The sequence below is a fragment of the Mirounga leonina genome, unplaced genomic scaffold, assembly GCF_011800145.1.
Source record: "Mirounga leonina isolate KUSES-001 unplaced genomic scaffold, KU_Mleo_1.0 Mir_173, whole genome shotgun sequence".
In the NCBI taxonomy this organism is placed as follows: Eukaryota; Metazoa; Chordata; class Mammalia; order Carnivora; family Phocidae; genus Mirounga; species Mirounga leonina.
Window position 1 is genome coordinate 4,651,030 of NW_023270447.1, and position 21,845 is coordinate 4,672,874.

Sequence of the window (21,845 nt, forward strand, 5' to 3'; positions counted from 1 at the left end):
CTCGCCCCATGCTGCCTCATTTATAGGAAGAATACCTACTATTGTTCTCCAAAGATGAAAGTTTCCTTCATTTTGTTTTATAAGCAAGAGGTATTTTTGTGTAGTATTTTCACACACTGAATGAAAAATATGATTTAGAACCTAAATACTTTCCACTTATTTTGTAGTGATGCTGTTGGGTAAGAATTGGATATTTTTACAAATCAAATAATAACATCATGCATATTATTAACAATTTATAAGGATGATTTGGGCATCAAAGAATTTCCTTAAAGTAAGTCAAGTCTTAATTTATAAGTTAATTTATAGCAAGAGTTTTGGTCACCTTATAGAATTGTGCTAAAAAATCTAAGCATAGTTTTGATTTGATTTGATGGTGTTTTCTTTTTCCAGTTGTCTAGATAAGGTGATTTCAGCCTCAGACTTTAAATTATCTTTTTAGGGGCACCTGGGTGGCTCAGTTGTTAAACATCTGCCTTCGGCTCAGGTCATGATCCCAGGGTCCTGGGATCCAGCCCCGCATCAGGCTCCCTGCTCAGCTAGGAGCCTGCTTCTCCCTCTCCAGCTCCTGCTCCCGCTCCAGCTGCTTGTGTTCCCTCTCTAGCTGTCTCTCTCTCTGTGTCAAATAAATAAATAAAATCTTAAAAAGGAAAAAAAAAAAAGCCTTTCTTAAAAAAATAAATAAATACATTATCTTTTTAGAGGTGTGGGTAATGGGGAGAAAAAGCCTTAGGGTCTGAGACTAAGTCCTGGCTAGTTATCAGGGTGGATTAGGTGATTTTTAAATACATAAGTTTGTACTGATGTAACACTGAATGTACATTACAGAAATCACTAGAGATATGAACACAGTGTGATAACACTCCTTTTTCTCCTTCAGGATGAACTTTGGACTAACATTGAATAGCTTGTTATTCCTGGGGAGAGCCCAATTTGAAGTAGTTATCAGAAGCATATGTTTGACCTGTCTGTTGCTTATTAGAATAGCAGACTTTTCTTCTAAACATTTTTGTCTAAGAAAACACTGAGATTGGGAGCTCAATCTGCCTCAGAAGTTGTTAGAATATTCCAGTGGCTGGTGGTTTTAGTCCTATCCACATCTTTATATTGCAACATCACAGTCTGCACAAAGCAGCTAGCCCTTTGAGGAAAGGGAAAAAAAATTTTAAAAATTCAAAAAGTCACAAATGCCCTAAATAAATTGGCTTTATAAATTAAAAAATTCATAAAAATATTACCATACTTTATAACGTTTGTTATACAAATGAATCATTGAACACTACATCAAGAACTATTGATGGTGAACTATACGGTAGCTAACTGAACATAATGGAGAAAATAAAGTTTGTTATAGTAAACATCAAAAACCCTTTTGGAGTTATTTTTCTTCTGGTCTATCCTGGCATCAGTCCTATGAGAGAATTAATATTCAGTAACATTAACATTGTCTTCCAAGTACAGTGCTATGTTTTTGATATTTGTCTCATTAAATCTTCATGGAATTTATGACAGGTGCAATGATCTCTTTTTTTGTTTTTGTTTTTTTAATAAGTAAACTAAGGACCAGAGATATAAGTACCTGCCTGGGCCACACAGCTCATGATGGCATAGAGGTTACACCGTGGTGCAAGACCAGGCTTTTCTCATTTTTTTCTCCAAAGAGTTTCTTGCCCAAATGGCCAGTGAGGCATAAAAATGATGTTTTATTAAACTCCATTTTCCTATCTCCTAACCTGAGAATGCAGACTTCCTGTGCCTTTCTTTGTTTCTTTCCCCCTAGACGAGATCGGGCGCGCACAGGGCGGGATGATCGTAGACTGTTTCTTTCCCCCCAGTTAGCAAGAGCAACCAGAAACAAAATTCTCTCATCTATTATCATACCCCAAATTTGCTTTATGTAGTTTCTGACTAATGACTCATTGGTCAGAATCAACTAAGGGATCTGTTCTCTGATAGTGCATTAATAATATATATGCATTAAAGCTCCCTCTCAGAATATTTGAGCTTTGACATATCGAACACTGGCATTTTAAATTAAAGCTGTTGCTGTCGGTGCATTTTAAAAACTAGATAGCTTGGAAATAGTGCTTCATACGTTACAAAATAGATCTGAGGTCATAGGTAGTTTACTAAGCCAAAACTATTCCTGGCCTATTTAATTGTGGTAGGGGTTTGAATTGTATTTTCCAATTATCATGACCTGAACATCTTTCAGATTGAGAAAAAAAAAACAAAAACGGTTTTACAGGGCTTTGATCTACTAGAAGGAACACCATAAAGCAACCTAATGGATTTTCTACATACCATACAGACTTGGAATAATGAATTAGGAAATCTTCTGAATTCTTCAAGATAGGAAGTTTCAAGATTAAAATGATGCTTTGTGACAATGATGACTCTGTATGTTGACTCTAGGCTTGCGTTACTGTCTCTTGTCTTGCAAACACTTTTATCTGGTTATATAGCTGAGCATTCTTTTGCCTTGTGGCCTTAAACTTGTGCACATTGATAAGTAGTCTGTGCTAAGCCTTTTCCTCAGTACAGCTTATTGGGGACATTTTGTGTTATACACATACATATTTATGTACAATACATATCCATATACACAAGGCTTTCCCCTTGAAAGTTTTACTTTAGGGCGGTGTAATAAAGAGCCTTAACTTTGGAACCACAAACGTCAGGACCAACACCCACCCCTGTCTTGCCTCAGCCATTTTACAGATAGATCAATGAACAGATTGTAGGTTTTTTTCCTTAAATGCCTATGCACTGGATGAGCTCAGATTTTGTATCCAGTTGAACCCAGGGTAACTTTTTCTACAGAGGAACTTGCCCCAAACCACCAGAGTAGCAAGTAGTAGAATTGAAACTAGACCCCAAGTCCTTCAATTCCTGGCGATTCCTCTTCTTTCAAGAGCAACCTTTTATCAGGTTCCTTTTCCATAAAATGAGGCAATCTGCCTCTTTTCCCATTATCTCTGTCATGAAAAGCTGCCATTTCCCTGTCCAGGGACCAGTGGACTTGGGGTAGAAGGGAAAAAGTCAACCTGCCTCTAGGGGATCTTAGCAATAGGAGCCATTATTCCACCACCTATTTGACATTAATATATTGCTCACTATTGACATTGCAGATCTGTTTTCAGCAGGGCGCTCTTGATACTTGAAACCTTATAATTGTAGGATAGAGTGAAATCCAATGTGAATTAGAAATTTAATTAAATTTCTTGCTTGTTTAATTGTTTAATGTGTTGCCCAGTCTAACTTGCAATTCCATATTCAATTATAATGAAACTCCCCTTAGATTGAGTTTATTTGGGGGTTTAAAAATGACTCTAAAAGGTATTGATGCTTTAAGAGAATCTTTGGTTGTATAAAACTTCAACATAAGAGATTGAGTGTTTTAGTATTAGGTTTGTATTGACTCTTGATATTGACACAAGTCTAAATTTGCAAAGCCCACAAAAGCTAAATCCCATGGGCTTATGTTTAATTTAAAATACGGCTAGCTGGCCATTTTTGGATATACTAGATAGGCTGACAATCTGAACATCTAACTGGTTGGGGAAATAGTCAAATATTAATTTTAAATGTTTATCAGTAGACTGTTTGCAGTTGGTTTTTAAATTTATTTGGAAAGTAAGAATTCACATTTACGTAAACTTGCCAACAAGCCTGGTTTCATAAAGGTGTTTAGAGGTTAAATGCCTAATGATTAATTTATGCTTTAGTAATATTTTTAATAATTTGGAGGAAAGGTAAGGCAGCTGAGGATAATGTTAATGATGAATAATAATGAAGGTTTAAAGATTCTGAGATTTAATAGTGGAGATCATATTCAGCATCCTAAAAACAGAATAGGAGAGCAAATGGAAAAGACTACTTAGTGGAGTTCATAGAGTGCTGGACAAGGAGAAAAAAGGACCCACTGACATGGCCAGGGGACCCAGGCAAGGCAAGGGTCTTCTTTCTTTCTCTGGGACTTCATTCATCTTAAAGAGGTGCTTTTAAAATACTTGTGATTATTCTTTTCCTGCAGCACTAGGAATTTTGCTCTTATATTTGACTCTGTGCAGCCTGTTTATTGAATATGTTGAAGCCTTGTTGAATAGAAAAAGAACATGGAGAAGGTGTGGAAGCTAACTGTGATACAAAATTAATAGTGTAATCTCATCATCTTTTATTTCTACCCAACAGTTATGACATTTTTTTTCCTTGTGCTTATTCTCTTTTGGTTCACAAAAAATATATTTGATGGTTATTACTCTGCGTGTGTGTGTGTGTTTACAAGAACGTGTGTGGATGTACATACTGGATGATGATAGTGTGATCCCTCTGGGAAGATGAATGTTTCATTCCCTAAAGGTGATGATATGCTTTAAATTCTGTGTACCTAGTCTATAAACCATCAGGAAGATTCAATAAGTAGGACTTATTCCTTCTGTGGAAATATAATGGTGATAAAGTAATACTCAGAATTAATTTAGTTTAATTACAAATGAAGGCAGTCCTTACATTCAAAATTAATAAAGACATAAGATTGATAGTCTATGCTGATTCAGTAGAACACATCATTTTGCAAAGCCAAAGAAATGATCTGTGAACCTTTGATCAAAAAGCACAGGATAGTGTGTGATCCAGAAAACTTGATTACTACTAGTTTTCAGCGAGGAGGGCTTTTTGATATTAAAAGCAGAAGAAGCCAGAGCATTATTGTGTAGAGAGTTGATTGATTACTTTAATCAATGACTTCTTCAGAGACAGTTCTGAGACATGGCGGGGAAAACCGAAATGAGCCAGTTGACTGTTAGTGGTCAGCACTGCTCCGTGAAGTGTTCACAAGGCGCTTACAGCCACAGCACAGACAGACTTTCTGGGAGAATGGTAGCTTGTGTGAAGATCAGACCTAAGTAGAGTTTAATAAAATTCTACTTTGGAGTGATTTGTTTATCTTCTGCGAGCAATTTCTTTTTTTTTTTTTAAATAGATTTATTTATCTGTGTACTCCTCTAGTGCTTTTCCTCATCTGAACCAAGAGCACTTTGCAAATATCAGAGCTCAAATTTTAAAAAGATCATTGATTTTTTCAACAGCCCGGAAGGTAGGCTGTCACACATCATCATTTATTTCTGAGATAGGGATATTGATAGCATATATTAACATCTTTCATTAGAGATTTTTTTTTTTTTGGGTCCAGCAATAACCTAAATTCAGAGGAGTTTTGTATTTGCCTTCATCTAAACAGAATTGCTATTTGAAAGTATATACTTAACCCAAGACAATATGGCTGCCATGCTGCTATAAGGGAAAGGAATAGTGTGTCAATAAAAATTATCATTGACTGAAAATAGTCCTGTGTGATAGCCACATACTTGTCCAGGAACCCCAAGAAACAGGCTCTGATGAGCTATTGAAATTTGCCCAGCATGACCAGCATTAAAGTTAAAGATTGAGCTACTGGAAGCTGCCAGTGCATGCCATGCTCCTTTTCCTCTGGACCTTTGATCACAGTGTCCCTTACCCACCTGGGACCTATCCTCTCCTGAGGTCTGCAAGGGAACATCTTTTCATCTTTTAGGACTCAGATCGAAGACAGTTGCTCTCTTTTCACCCCCTCATACCCTGCCTCTCCTTTAACCTATATTAGAGAGTTGACCAACCTCTTCTTTATTCTCCACCATATCTTGTACCTTTGAGTAACACTTTATTAGATCTGTGCATGTCTTCAACTTCATCCCACATTGAAAGGAGCTTAAGGCCAGGGGCCATGCTTTGCCCCCTCTCACCCTTATTCCCAGTACAGTGCTTGGTATATGTTTGGCATTTAATAAATACTTTTTAAATAAAAGAATGACTGGAGCAATTGAGTAATAATCTAAGAGCAAGTGCCACATAATTTTAGAAGACAGATTATATGGGCTACAGTGATCTGGGAAGGTCTCAAAACACGGAGCCTAAGCTAAGGGATGGATAAGATTTGGAGTTGTGGGAAAAATAGTCATGACAAGGAACAATGGTTTGAAGCTGAGACTGAAATGAACATTTTAAAATACCTTGAGTAAATGGATCTCTTTTGAGCTTATGACAGGATACTATGGTTGGAGATGTAATTTTCCCATTTAAAATGTTTTCATTGCTCTTCATGACCCACATAATACTTTTCAAACTCTTTAGTATTGGGTTGTTCAGAGTCAAATCAGAGCTCAGCCCATTAATAGCTTCATGAGCTGGGGCAAGTTGCTTAACTTCCTTTTCTAAGCCTCTATTAGGAAATCACAAAGTGGTGACATAATATCTACCGTACAGTATTTAAATGTTGTAATAGTTAAGTAAAATACTATTTATCATTTATTCTGTATTTTCATGTGTCAGGCACAGTGCAGAGCTCTTTGTGCATATTAGCTTATTAAACTTTTACATCAGCCCCATGTTGATAATTGTTTTTGTTCTTTATAACGTTGAAAATGTGGTAGTACCACTAACAAATATGGAAAGATGGAAGATAGGATCGCAAATTGTTTGGGGGGTTGGGAAGGAACAAAGAACAGGCCACTCTGTAGAGTATGGCCTACAGCTGTGTTTAATTTTATAGGTGCACTGTTGGGGTCAAGGAAGACTTGGGTCTGCTAAGTTATTGGCTTGTCTGTGAAGCTGCTGTGTGCCCTGTGGTCTAATGTAGCTTTAGCTCCCAAGCTGAACATTACCCTGAGACCTCTTGTGATACCGAATGCCTTTTTCTGGGACTCAGCATGGGATAGGGGAAGGGATGGTAAGATTGAGGACATCCCATGGTTGGAGCTCTGAGCTCACTGGGTTGGTGTCACCACAAGCCTAAGCTGAGGGCCACGGCCTGCTGTGGAGCATTCTCATGGGCTGGGGCTGCTCTTCTGATCATTATCCCAGGCATGGGCCAGGTAAAAATTCCCAGAAACCAAGACTCCTACAGATGTTCTCTTTTTTGTTAAACTCGGGGTCATAGAAGATAAAGGTTAGAAGCATTAATTTTGGAAATCAACAGACAACATTTGAATCATGACACTTAAATTTTCTAGTTAGGTGACCCTCAAAATATTAAGCTCTTTGAGTCTCAGCATCATCATCTGCCATTGTTGTGCTGTCAAATGAGAAAATATAGGTAAGGCAAGTGTCACGACAATGCTCCAGAGATCCTAAGCACTTAGAAGTTGCTGATGCTGACAGTTTTAGTTTCTCCTCCCAGGTGAATGCAGGCCCAGGGTTCTGGCCAGAGTTGATGTACCGTGGCTGGGAGCCATCCACAGGCTTTCATGCATGAGGCCAACAGCCAATCTCTGGGAATAAAAGGAAATCTCACCAAGTTACCCATCTTAACTGATCTGGCAATCTGAAGGGTCCAGGCCCAGAAGGAGAATCCAGGTGTAAGCCGACAAAAGACTTGGGGAGGTGAGAGGGGGAGGGGGTGCCTGTGGACGGTTGCATATGGTGGAGAACTTATTGCAGCATTGCTGGAGGGCGCTGCTTACCTCTGCCAGCCTGCATGGAAGGAGAACCCTGAGGGCACAGGCCTAAGTCTGGGGCTGAGCCTACAGGCTGTGGCAGTAACTTAGGCACACGATGCTTGTGGCCAGAGAAGAGGCAAGGCCCGCTGGAGGAACGTGGGAAGGAAGATACTGTGCTCCATGCTGCTTTTCACCACTGACATCACCTCGTGTTGGGGCGCGGAAGGCTCATAGACTCAAGCAAGGTCAGGATTTAATTGTATTTTTATAACATTGTTTAGGGCATTGAGGGCACTCAGATGTTTTTTGACATGCCTCTGTTTGCTAGAATGTCCTGATATTTTTTTGAGGGTGCTTGTGCTTTTCTTTTTTCGAGGTAGGCTGGCACATGTGTCTATTTCCAGCCAGTGACACTGTTCCAATTTTTGTTTTAGGAGTAGCTACTTGAGTTTCCCTGTGCTGTATGCTTTTGGCCTCATTTGGGAGTTTAAATTATTTCAGCATGGATAGAGACTGTAGGACAGAGAATCCCAAATCACAGGACAATTTGAAGTTCATTGACAAAGGATAGTGAGAAAAGTGTGCTTTGCAGAATATTTTACTCTGAGTTTCTCTAATGTAATTAGTTTTGAAGGGGAAAAAAAAAAAAAACCCAACATTCAGCAGAAAGGCAGGAATAGAGGATCAATCTAATACTTCACGGTGGAGGATGAGGCTGTGTTCAGGCTATTCTGCATAACTGAAACCAGTAGGCACCACTGACTCCACAGAAAACAGGGCTGGCTCCCTTTTGCTGTCTGTTCTTTTGGACACCCAGGTAGTAATGGCAGGTTTGGATTCATTTTCTTCAAAAATACTTGGGAAATACTATCACCCAAATACTTGGAGATATAAAGTAGCAGTGAAGGGCCTCCATCCTGTGGCTGGAGAAAGCTGAAAGTTTACTTGGGTTTCCGGCTTATTTTGTGTTGTCTGACATCAAGGCATCATCAAATTTTCTTCAGGCTCAGGGATAGACCAAAGAAGCACGAGGTTTTTCCTCCCTCTAAGGTAGCCTTGATACCATTAGGGGCGGTGTTGTTTGCCTTGGTGGAGAGAGAGATGCATCTGTGTTTGTTTCTCCCCATCTGCCATGGGGGTGGGGGGGAGGGAAGCACAGCTTCTATCACGCTTCTCTCCTTGAAGGTCAGGTGCATTTGCCGCCCTCTGAAACCTCTGTTTTCCTTACTTATCCAGCCTTTTTCTGACTTACGCTAATCCCGTACTAGTTCTCGGGACTGGAGTGTCTTGTCTTCTCTGGGCTATTCATTCTTTCCAGCTTGAGTGCTGAATGCTTCCCAGAGGTCCTAGAGCTTGGCAAGGGTCATTGGCCATGTGGCTCTCCTCTGTCAGCCTTAGCAGCCCCTGACCTGCTCCAGGAAGTTCTTTAATACTAGGACAGATGTACAGTAGCAGCCCATATCTTGAGATCAGTCATCTTTCTTTAATTATTCAGCTAAATGTGCACTCCCCGCTCCCATCCGGATCTATATCATTTTTGTTACCTTTCTGTTTTTGTGTGCCCTGATGCAGTTCTTGTGCCTAAATTTGGTCTTTAAGTATGAACCCATCCACGGTTCTCTTGTCTACTCTAGAATTCAGGGCATCAACTCTCCAGCTCTTCACCTGAATAAATCCTTGCTTCTACCCAGCTGATACCTTTGAACACTAATAGCTTCTCTCCTACTTTAATAAAAGTTTTTGTTGTATCTGCTCTGGAATGGGGACTCTGGGTAGCCACCTGTTTTCTCATTTCCAGTTGCTGTGTTTTGCTCCTGAAGCATGGTTCTCTATGCCCTGTGCAAGCTCTTCCCTCCTGTACAAATTGTCCACATGTGAGTCTTGTCTCTTCACTTTATGGCAACCTTGTAGAGGACAGGTGTCTTCATGATGCGTAAGTTTCACAGGGCCTAGAATATTCCAAACCACTTTAAAAACCCTTATTAGTTGTGTATTTTGTCATGGTAATATTAATAACGAATATGCCTTTCCCTTTAACAAGTATATTTAATGTTTTAGAGTACTTGCCTTTTTGGGGGAGTAGGTTTTGGTTTTGATAAATGATAGCTTCAATTCATGTGAAATTTATACTAAATTCTGCTCAATTTATACTTCTGCATGGAGTCTAGTGTAAAACAGACTTGAAATGAAAAGGATAAGATGTTGATTAAAAAACGTTTTTTTCATATATAATCATCACAGAATTTGAAGAGGAAATCCTTATGAGGCATGTCAGATTATCTTTCAGATTTCCTCTTTTGTTTCTCAATATTGCTTTGTAGCAGTATCCTCTCCATCTCCGCATGCTTATAAAACACATTAATTCAACAGCAAACTTCATATTATCAGACACAATTTAAAATGTGCCATAAGAACTTAAATTCACCATGCCAGCTCAGCATTCCTAATTCATGTCATCTTTAGTGTTTGAGTTTAGGGTACAGATTTATTGGACCAGAGAATGAGAAAATCCAAATTCTCTAGAACCTGTCCCTTACATGGAATAGCTAACACAGTGGGACATGTCTTGCTGTTCAATCCTGAATATTGAGAATCTCTCTGCCTGCCTGCCCTTCTCTCTCTACCTTTCTCACTCTCTCAGTATCAGGAGGATAAATAATATGTTTTAATGGGAGAGTTGAAGTAAAGCAAGATAATCCAGATTCATTGGGTATCTGTGATTGTTGGAGTAGATAAATTCACTGTTCCATTCCCAGTGTTAGAAAGCAACTGGAGTATAATAGACACTCAATTTGTTGAATGTATGACTAAATAAATAAATTTTGATATCCTTATGAAATTTATTTCCATTGATTCAGGATATGGTGATGGGTGGGTCATTATTTTGTTCTACCTTTATGAGGCCTCTGACGTTCCCACCACATGTTGTCACTTATGACAATGATAATAAGAGTAGATGTATCATCTAGCATTTGTATAATGCTTTTCATTTAATAAAATTTAATAATATGTACATATATGTGTTTTCATTTTATTTTCAGGACAAATCTGAGTGATAGAACAGGTACCAACAAATGGTGATCCTCCTTCCTTCTCCCACTCCTGAACCATGGCCTTCTAAAGCAGGGGTGACAGATGTAATTCTTTGATTAGCAAGGAGACTAAAAATAGAAAGATATGTTCTGTGCCAAGAGCCACACATCAAGTTTGTAACAAAGACCCAAATTGCTTATTGTCTGACATTTTTTGCACTTTAAATGTATTATAGATTTCACTGACTTTACATTTCATTCAATAATTTCCTTGAGATGTCACAGAAATTCAGTGATGGATGTATATTTAAAATTACTATAGAGTCAACGTTGAATGAAATAAAGAAGTGCAATATATAATAAGAAAATACTATTTTTCAGAGCCAAGCATTATCTTATTTTTATTGGTATTTTGGAACTATTTATTCATTTCCCTAGATAAAGGACTGTACATGATTTGGAATATAAAGAATAAGATTTGGATGTGATTTATAAATCTCTTTTCTGTTTTCATTCCTTTTATGAATCCTTAGGACTAGGTGAAGGTGTCCCTTCCGAACTTTGTTTTTTTCACTTGGTTTTTGGAGGAGCTGTTTGTTGTTCATTTTATTGCCCTTTCCAGTAGCCAGCAGTGTAATTAGCGTGCTGTGGTGTTGAGGGAACAAATTATGAAAAAACAAGTAAGGATTTAGGATTGTTTACAGAGAGATTGTGTGTTTCGGAGTCTTTGTACTTATCTATTAGCTATTTGGTGGATTTGATTTCACAATTATCCTTCACAATATAGGATAGTCTGAAATTTTTCATGATAACAAAAGAAAGGAAAAACCCACCATTTAATGAAACTCTTAAAGTTGTATCTGACAGGAAAGTCTACATTGGGGGAATAAAATGATCTTATTTTGATTTTTGGCAAAGACTACTTGGCTTAAGTATGCTTTTTTAGAATTGGAGAATTCAGAACACATGAGACATTACAAAAACAACCTGGATAGCTCTTCTGATATTCTTGAATGTTTAGTTAGTTGGTAAATCTCAGAGTATACGAAATACTTGACTAAATTTGATCTGTTTTCCAGCTGGCTCAATCATCAGTCCTGTATGTTGGGGACTGAGTGAGAGGCATGGGGTTTCTATTTCATGCAACTTTAGGTCTGTTTTGAACTTTAGGTCTGTAGGATTTGTGTATTTTTCTGATCTATCTTTAGTCCTCATGGAGAAAGGAGTTATATAAACTAATATCAATTAAGATAATAATAGCCTTCATTTGTTTTGGAAATTTCTTCTAAATTATAAGGACTGCTACCTCTAGATCTAGTACTTGAGGACTTGGCACAAATGTTTGTCCTATCTATAGATAATTTTCATATATTTGGAATTATTCTTAAACTTGAAAGATATTTGACTAGCCAAAGCTTGGTATCTGACTTTAGGGGACATGAAGGCTGTTTTAAGTGATGATATGTAGATGGAATAGGTCCTGAAAACTCCCCCCCCGCCCCCCATAGAATTGCTTTTGCTGAGTAATACTTTAGCATGATGTCATGGGCTCACATCAGGAAGAGGTAGAAGGGGCAGGTGCACATTTGTATTTATGAGGATGTTGCTGAAGACATTGGCTACATATCACACACTGTGCCCCTTTTATGAAAACCTAATCACTGCGATTTTTCTTACACTGCCGTGCCGGGAAAATTTGTACAATTATCTTAGAAGCTATCCTATTTTCCTCTTTGCTTTGGTTTCTGGGAAATTTAGCACTAAATTTGTAACCTATGTTTAACAATCAGTTGTGTTTGTAATACATTTTGTACACTAACTTCATTTTACTCTTATATCTTTAATCTTCTTTTGACATTCTGTTAAACTTCAACACATTTGTTGAATGCCTGTTTATGCTAGGCACCACGCATGATGCTAGGGATACAGAGATAAAAACAATCTGACAGCCCTGGCCTCATGGAGCTTATAGTATTTTGGGGGAAAAGAAATATTAATAAAATACTCATGCAAATAAATGTAAAAAAGGATATTGTTACACGTACAATGAGGGAACGTTACGTGCTATGAGACTATAATGATCCTAGTTTCTCCTTTCCTGTGTATGTTATATCCAACATCTTGCCTATTCCAGAAAATTCAGTTCCTGCTGTAGCACTACGCATTTGTACCGGGGGCTAGGCTACCATTTTGAAATGCTAACAATCTGTGTGCTTCCATTTAAGGAAATATTTACAGATGATGAACTCTGTTGGTTCTTAGACTAAATGCAGCCTCACAAAGATGATATCTCTAAGGGGGCGGGGGTTGGGAAGGGAAGAACGAAGCAATTAAGTGTCCAGGAATGACTGTTTCCAAACATTGTGCTTGCTGTAGCCCTGATGTTCTGGAGCATCCATATCTCTACACTTACTGATGAGGCTGAATAGTTTATTACAGGCTTCTCAGTCAGTTGTTTTTTCTTTATCAGTCTCTTGGTCGTATCCTTTGCCAAGTTTTCTGTGGGTCAAATTTATCATCATACTATCACTGATTTGTAATAGCTCCTTTTATACCAAGAATATTTTCACATATGTTGCAAGCACTTAATTCTGTTTGTCTTTGCTTTTTAATTGCCTTGTGATATTTTTAGCATAGTGATTAAGAGCAGAGGCTTGAGACACATCTTTGCCTGAGATCCTGTTCAATGACATATTATCTGTGTACTTGAGTCAGGTTGCTTGTACATATTCTTGTGATTATTCCTGTTGTTCTTTTCATCTTAAAAAAGAGGAGATATAAGGAATACATTGAATAATGCACGTTCGCTGCAGAAACTTCGGAAAACACAGATAACTTTAAAATTAAAAAAGTATAATGCCTTTACCTATTGTTCTCGTTTTCACATATGTATGTTAGCAAGTAGTTTGTGTTATGTCAATCACAGATATACAGTTTAGTAGCAACTTATTCTCCTATAATATATTGCAAATATCTTTCTTGGCTAATATATGTATGTTCTCTTTTTCCTTTCTGATTGTTGTATGGTACTCAATTGCAAAGATGTGCTATAATTTCTCTGTTTCCTTTTAATTAAATCAACTCCAACTTTTAATTATTAAAACTCTTGTAATGAAACCTTCATGATTATTTCGAATAAGTAGAATTTTATATCAAATGATTAGTAAATCTTTCAGGTTAAACTTTGGGATATTTTTGTAGCTTCATCCACCCTAGGTATTACCGGTTTTCTTTTATCTCTTTCTTTTTTGCCAATTTGATATGTGAAATAATATCTTATTTAAATTTGCATTTCTTTTGGTTACCAGTAACTTAAGCATGTTTTGTGTTCATTGATTGTTTTATTTCTTTTTTAATAAATTGCCTTGTTGATTTCTTTGCTAATTTTTCAACTGGGGTCTCCATTTTTTTCTTACAGATTTTCAAGAACATTTATGTATTGCAAGGATATTAATCTTTTATCATATATATTACAGATATTTTCCTACTTTCTGGTTTTTTTTTATTGTTTTTGGTTCAAGGAAAATTTTGGGTTTTTAAAAAGAAATCCAGCTATCTTTATTTTTTACCTTTAAAGATTATGTAGTCATCAATATTTTCTTCAAGTGTTTTTGTTTTCTTAAAACATATTTCAGGTTTCTATCTAAATTTTATATTTACATATAGAAATAAGCTGCATGAGGGCAGAAGTTTTGTCCATCTTAAACCTCATTGCTGGCTATGTTCATGGCACATCATAGGCATATAATACATATTTGTCAAATAGTATCCATCTTTATCTAAACTTTATATCCTTATAAAATAAGTGATAGTAACATAATTTCCTTAACATTTTCAAAAAGCTGGGAATGCATTTTCTGAAATATATTTTGTTATTTTTTCTTTGGGACATTCTTCCTTTCACCTGCTGAATTCCTGATTATCGTTAGATCTCAATGCAAGCATTGTTTCTATAGGAAAGCCTTCTGTGATAATCTGTTCACAAGGTCACATTCCAAGTTGTAAGTTTTCCTAACACTATCTTTGACACACCTGTAATTTCATAGTTGTCTATGGAATTATTTAGATATTTATTTTCCCTATCAGCACCAAACAACAGAAACTTTACCTGTTTCTACTCATCATTGTATCCCACTGCCTACACGTATTAAGTTTTTATTTTTTGAGCAGATAAATAAGTGAACAAACTGTCACAAAAATCACATACCACCTTTGTGCACATGCTTGGTCCCCTGTAAGACTATCTTATTGATCTTTCTGTCTGTCTTGTTGTCAGTCCCATACCGATTTAATAATGTACCTTTAGAAAATATACCTACGTATTCCCTGCAATAATTTGTCTTAGTTTTAAAATTTTCCTGATTATCCTCACACGTTTATTCACCCAGTTGAATTTTATAATCATTTCTCAAGTTATAAAAAAAAAAAAAGTGTATGTGTGTGTTTGTTTAGGGGAAAATAATTGTTTCTTTATAAATTAACCTGAGAGATTGTGTATTTATAATAAAATATGCAAACTTCTTATTCAGCAGTTTGGATATGTAGCTTTTATTTACTTGAATACTTTTGATTTTCCTCCTTTAATTTTTAAATTTCATTCATATAGAACCTGAACATTTCATGCTGGGATTTTTCTTAGACATTTTTGTGCAGGGAAGAGTAAACTTGGGGGGGTTGGGTTTGTTGTCTTTAAAAGGGTCTGCTTACAGGGTTGTCCTTTGGCTGGCATCTGGGAACTTTGGCTTTGAAATGTCCCCTCTGGTGCCAAGTGGTAAGGCCATTTGGTGTGCCCAGGGACTGAATTTCATTGTGCCAGCCTACCTGAACTTTTTTTTTTTTTTTAAATCATGTGATTTATGGTGAGCATCTACTTTCCTTCTGGGAGTTTTTAATGATTGTGGCTGATCATGATGGCTGATCATGATGGTGCTTATGTGACCAACCTGTGAAAATCCTTGAACTTTGAGTCTCAAGGAATGTTGCTGGGTGAAAACACTACTCACATGTTCCTGCATTTCACTGCTGGAGAACGTTGGGATCCTAGAGATATGTTTTTCCAGACACTACCTGATGTGTCTTTTCTTCTTACTAGTTTCACTAGTTTGTGTTTCTTCTTTTGGTTTTTCGCAGTTGTCCCAACAGTGTCACCTCCAAATGATAATTCTGTATTTTTTTTTTTTACAATATCTTTCACATTTATTTTTGTCCTATTACATTGATCAGATCTTCCAGAACAATGCTGAATAATTGACTTCAGCAAACTTTGCTTAACTTCAATAGGATACTGCTAGTGTTTAAAATTAAGTATGTTTTCTATTGTCTTTAGCTTGATACTCTTCATTATGTCAAGAAAGTATCCCTCAACATCTGATTTATTTAGAATTTCATCAGAAGCACATGCTACATTTTATTAAATGTCTTTTTTGGCATCTGTTGAGATGACCCAGTGCTTTTTCTGGTTCTTTATTCATGTGATAAATTATTATATGTATTTTAAAATCTTACTTAAAAAGAGGCATGATATGACTAAGTATCTTGAAGATAATAGTCTCCCATTTTAAATGTTAATCTCATCCAAAAACACCCTCATGGAAACACCTGGAAAAATGTTTGACCAAAAATCTGGGCTGACACATAAATTTAATCATGATGGGTGGCACAGATGATGCTGTAGTAAATATGCCCTATTCACCATTCTGTGAATACCTGATACTCATTTCAGAACTTTCAATCTCATCTTCCCCCCAAACTTACATAACTTTCCCTTTTTCCTTCATCTACCAAACACCACTTGTTCTCACTTGCTCCCATGTAGCCACTGATCGATCTTTTTATTTCTTTTATCTTTAATTATATTTTGTGAATGTTTCATGGGTATGAGCTTTTGTTTCTTTAACTCAATGGATGATTTTCTAGGGGTAGTAACTGTTGTTTTTCTTTTTTCCTTTAGCTCTTTTCCCTTTAAGTAGCAGATACTTAAAATATAGCTAGTGGCCTTTGTTTATTTATTCAACAATGATCTATATTAAACATGAGACACTGACTTAGTAAGACCTGACAATATAAACATGAATAGCACAGAGCTAGTTTTCTGGTAGTGGGAAGCAGATAATAAGTGGTTATACTACAACTACACTAGAGGACTGGAAAAGTACTTTGGGAACAGATGAAATGATAACCATTATCTTTATCCTGTGGACTCACAGAAGATTTTATCCAAGGAGTCACATTTTTATCTGGCCCAAAATGAGTAACCAGGCAAGTTAGCAGCTGCAGGCTGAGAGAAACCTTTTAGGCAGAGGGATTGGACTACAAAAGTACAGAGTTATAAACGAGGAGAATATGTTTAGGAAATGTGACAAGGTGTGTGTACCTCTAGTTATGGCTTATGAGCGTTTGGGAAAGAAGAGGCATGCAAGGGGCATGCTAGAACTTAAAACACTTTGTATGCCCTTGCTAGAAGTTGTAGCTTCAGGCAGTAGGAACCAGCAGAAGTCTTCAAGGGAGGGAGTGACCTATTTTTATTTTTTGAAGGTAATTCTGGGAATAGTATGGAAGATGGCCTTAAGTAGGGAAAGAAAGTAGAAGACGGAATGATTAAGAAGGCCATTGTAACAATTTAGTTGAGAGATACTGAGGGATTGAATTAGGTAGTAAGGAAAGAGAATGGAACCTGAATTTTTGAAGAGGTATTTTTAAGGTTGAATCAACAGAAATTTGTTATGGTTTCAGGAAAGGAGAAATTGGAACAGAGAATGGGTTAAGGGAAGATGAATATGTAGAAGGTATGAGGGAGAGGGAAAAATTCATTGCACCTCTCAAGTCTCCAGGCTAGAAGATAGAGTGAATGTTGTTGGATTGAAATCAGAATTTGGTCATAGTCCAGTATGTTAGGAAAGGTGTGGAGCTGAGTTTTGTATGTGCTGCATTTGGGATGCCTGTGGAGCCCCTGGGAATGCAGATCCAGAGAATGGAGAAGGAGCCAAGGCTAAGGGGAGACACATGGTCCTCAGCATAGTGCAAACATGAAACCAGGTGAGAAGAGGCAAGAATCTAAGGAGAATGTGTGAAGTTAAAAGGAGGTGTAAGAGCATTAGCATACTTTGCCCTATAAATATTTGATTGATTAATTATATTACTAATGGGCCCTATATGAAGCAGAAGAAATGGGAACATTTTCCTGAGAGACCTACAAGATTCCATTCAAGTTCTCACAAGTAAACTGTCATATATCAGAACAGGTTCCTTAAATGGAATCCTCTGTGTCTGTAGAGCTGCGTGACTGAGCAAGTGAGCTAACCTATATTTGACCCTCCATTCTCATCTATAGATAACCCAGTCCCATAGGGTCTTGCTGTGTTCACTCTTGCTTCACTACAAGGAATGCTCTCTCTGGTGGCCACAGAGATTTTTTTTTTTTCTTTGTCAACTAAATGTGATATTAATCCTTGTGTAAGATCTCACCTCTTTCTTTGGCTCCTACCAACCTCTCCTACCTCATCTCTTTCATCTCTCCTTTTTACTCATGGGCTCTGGCTGAGGGATCCTTCTTTCTGTTCAGGCCTTAGAACCTGTATATATGGTAGGTACTTAATATGAAATGAATGAATGACTCTGCCTTCTGGGTTTGTTGTGAGAAGTAAATGTGAAAAAATATATGAAGAGCCTATTAATGTGCCTGGTGCATTACAAGTGTGCAATACATGCCACTTTTGGTCATTTTTGTCCTTGTGGTACTCGCCTATAACTCTGATATTTCTCCATATCTTTCTATTCCAATCTACCTTTCCAACTCTTCCCATCCAGCCAATTACTGTCTTTGGTTTTTGCCTCCCCAAAGGCTGTAGTCCATGTGTGTTGACACCTCTCTTCATTTGGCACTTGATATGATTTCATCTAATTCCCTGGACTTTTGCATACATGTGTTCTCCTGGGCAGCCCTGTTTCTTATCATGCTTAAATCATTATCTATGGATTCCTGGTCCAAAGGACACTGAGCATATAACAGGCTTCCTGCATGAAATTCTCAGGAGAATGGGAATCCTCTGGAAACTAGGTCCCAAGACTACCAAGGGATTCTTACAACTCATAAAGCACTGTTCTGATTACATCGTTACTTTGTGGTTTTGGAATCAACAATTTGTAAATGGTAGCCAGTGCTTATTGAACACTAACTCTGGGCTAGGCAAAGTCCTAAGCACTTTACATACATTACCTGTAAGTATAAGACATTCCTGTCTTATACTTACTAACTGGCCCAGGGTCACACTGTTAGTGACTTCCAAGTTCGGATTTAAGCCCAGGTGGTCTAATTTCAGATTCCTGCCCTCAACTATACTTTTGAGTTCTCTAGTGCCCCAGTAGCAGTTCCTGGGTCATAGAGTTAACTTTTATTCTTTAGTGTTTAATTTTAAATTTAAAAAATAATAGGCAGTTATATATATATATTTTTTTAATTGCAACATTTCTTCCCTACCATTCTACTCTACCATTTTGAGTGTCATTTCACTTATGGCAACTACCATTAACAGTATTTTCAGAATTTTTTTTCTTTCTTGTCTTTCTTTTTTTTTTTTTTTTATAACCTCCTTAGTGTGATTCTCCTCTCAGCTTTTTGTCTTCTAAAAAGTCTGCTTATTCCTAGTTGGTTGATGAAAGTAACCGATGGTCGAAAGACTGGTTATCTGTCTGTCTATCACTTAAGTTGACCCTTAGAGAAGGATATTACACGTCCGTCCCAGGCAAGCTTTTAAAATTAATTAAATTCTTGGGCGCCTGGGTGGCTCAGTTGGTTAAGCGACTGCCTTCAGCTCAGGTCATGATCCCGGAGTCCCGGGATCGAGTCCCGCATCGGGCTCCTGGCTCAGCAGGGAGCCTGCTTCTCCCTCTGACCCTATCCCCTCTCATGCTGTTTCTCTCTCTCTCTCTCTCTCTCTCTCTCTCTCAAATAAATAAATAAATAAAATCTTCAAAAAAAAATTAATTAAATTCTTACTTGTTTGGGACCCATTTACATTTCTGAAGGAGACCTACTTTTAGTCTACAACTCCAGGCTGATGAATTCTTCAAGTTCCTAGGACTTAAGCTGTTATTTGACAATCCATGTGTGACTCTATCACCTTGATGTTCAGAGAAAAATGAACAACAGGCCTTCCTGGCTAAGGAAATGGGGTTTGATGCTCTTTCCAATGCATGGCTTTATGGACTCAAGATTCTCGTGAACAGAGTTTTGCTTTTAGATCCTCACCTTTTCTCTACTTCTCTATTCACAAAGAGCTATAATTTTTAATCAGGAACACAAAAATACCACTATGGAAGTGGCCATGCTTTTCAGCATGCAGCAGAACATTTTCCTAAAAAGTGAGGTCACCAGAAGCATGGAGCAGAGAAATCCCAGATGGCACTAATATCTGATTTCATTTTTAGCATGCTCATATTCAGCAGATGGATTGGAAGGCTGACCTCCCTGACACTTCTGCATCACTGCCTGCTACTCCAATTGCCTTTGTGAATGTTTTTTCATGAGCTTCTCCTGGTACCTCAGAGATTGATGCCTGGTCGCCCGCCTGCATTATGCTTCATTACACCAAGGCTCTGTGTGGTTGAGAGTTGCTGTATTCTATAAAAGGGGAAATCCTAGCTCATCAGTATCTCAGACTTTTCCTACACTCTCTCAAATTGCTTGTAACGTGATGGAGAGCATCGTCTTAGCTTTCCTGGTATACCTCCGATTTATATCTGTTTTTTTAGTCCTTTTCTAATTTTTCTGCTTTCTTTTGTGATGTAGATAAATTACAAATACTATAAAAAAAAAACTCCTGGAAATGGCTAAATTGACTGTTTCCAACAATCTAATTATATTAAGGTGAATATTGTTGAATTCCTCTTTGCACCAAAGCTTCAGGGGCAAAGAGAACAGACGTGGATTGGAGTGCCCGACTCTGCCATTTCCCTTACTTTAGTATTAGCCTCAGTTTCCTTGTTTGTAAATTACTGATATGATTAGTGCTGAGTCGTTGGGATTGGTGGGAAAGTTAAACAGAGTAACGGACATTGTGTGGTTGTCACAGCCTTGGCACAAAGTTACTTTGGTTGTGTTATTTTTTTTTATTTTTATCTGACATCAGTTATGGTAGTTTGCCTTATGCTTCATACATTCTTTTGCATATGTAGATAATAAGAACAAAATATAAAACAACAGTTTTGTTGATTTTTTTAATTTGGATTACAAGGAAAGCAAATTGTTAAGGAGGAAGTTTTTGATGATCAGACTGATGTTTTATTTCAAAACTTTTTATAAAATTATTCACTTTTACAGATCATTACATCATCCACATACCTATTTAGAGATGGCCTCTGTGGGAATGAAGCACCCTCTTCCCCCACCGCTCCTGCCCTCCCCATCTAGTTTATATTTCAGTGATGTGGCTAGAGAAACTCTCACACAGCATGAATATCCAGCAGGTTTTTGTGTTTTTCCTGGCAGGTTGACCTATGTGGCCATTCTGTGGAGTTCTCTGGGAACCCTCAATTCTGAGGAGGATTAGTTTGCTTAAATCTTTACGTGTTGCTGCTTTGCACGCAACCAGATTTTGGTGCATATTTTAATGCAAAGCCTACTTTTGGCTTAGAAAACATTGCATATTTAATAGCCTTTTTGCTTGAATCAGATCTCTACCCAATGTAATGTTGATGAATTTAGGTTTTAGATGACTGCTATTTTGTTGTGAAACTTTCTTTAGGAAGTTACTTTTTTTTTTTTTTTCCTTTTTATAGATCGAACATAAGGCCAGACTACGCAGACTCCAATTTCCATGAGTTCAAGATGCACACCTTCAGTCGGGTTACATCCTGCAAAGTCTGCCAGATGCTTCTGAGGTAAGCTTGCTTGGTCCTGTTTTTCAGTTTAAAGGAGCTGCTATAATTGCTGTGTGTTTCAGACTTTTTTAATGTCCCAGCCAAAATGTTGTGAAGTAGGGAAATTGCCTTAACAGTTTTGAGCCAACAGATCTTTCCTCAGCCTTGTACCTGGACGCTTCCTTCTGAACCCCAGGAGACCCTCTCCCTCTGCTGAGAAGACTTTGCAGAGTGCTGTGTTCCCTTGTTTTCTTTCTCGCGCTCATGATTTCATAGAGGCAGCATTTAGCACCTTTTAACATATCACTCTCTAATTTTACCTTTCAGAGGAACATTTTATCAAGGCTATTTATGTTTTAAGTGTGGCGCGAGAGCACACAAAGAATGTTTGGGAAGAGTAGACAATTGTGGCAGAGTTAATTCTGCTGGTAAGTCATGTTTATTGTTGTGATTCTGCTTTTAATTAGGACATAAAACTTGA

The 21,845-nt window shown here is 37.5% G+C and overlaps 1 protein-coding gene across 1 annotated transcript in view; it reads left to right on the forward strand.

The window, feature by feature from the left end:
* Window positions 1–21,845, forward strand: part of VAV3 (vav guanine nucleotide exchange factor 3) — a 357,055-nt gene that overhangs the window by 212,765 nt on the left and 122,445 nt on the right. Inside the window, exons 16-17 of the mRNA XM_035017895.1 lie at window positions 21,284–21,385; window positions 21,692–21,792. Of these exons, the coding sequence (XP_034873786.1) occupies window positions 21,284–21,385; window positions 21,692–21,792 (203 nt within the window). The remainder of the gene's footprint in view (window positions 1–21,283; window positions 21,386–21,691; window positions 21,793–21,845) is intronic.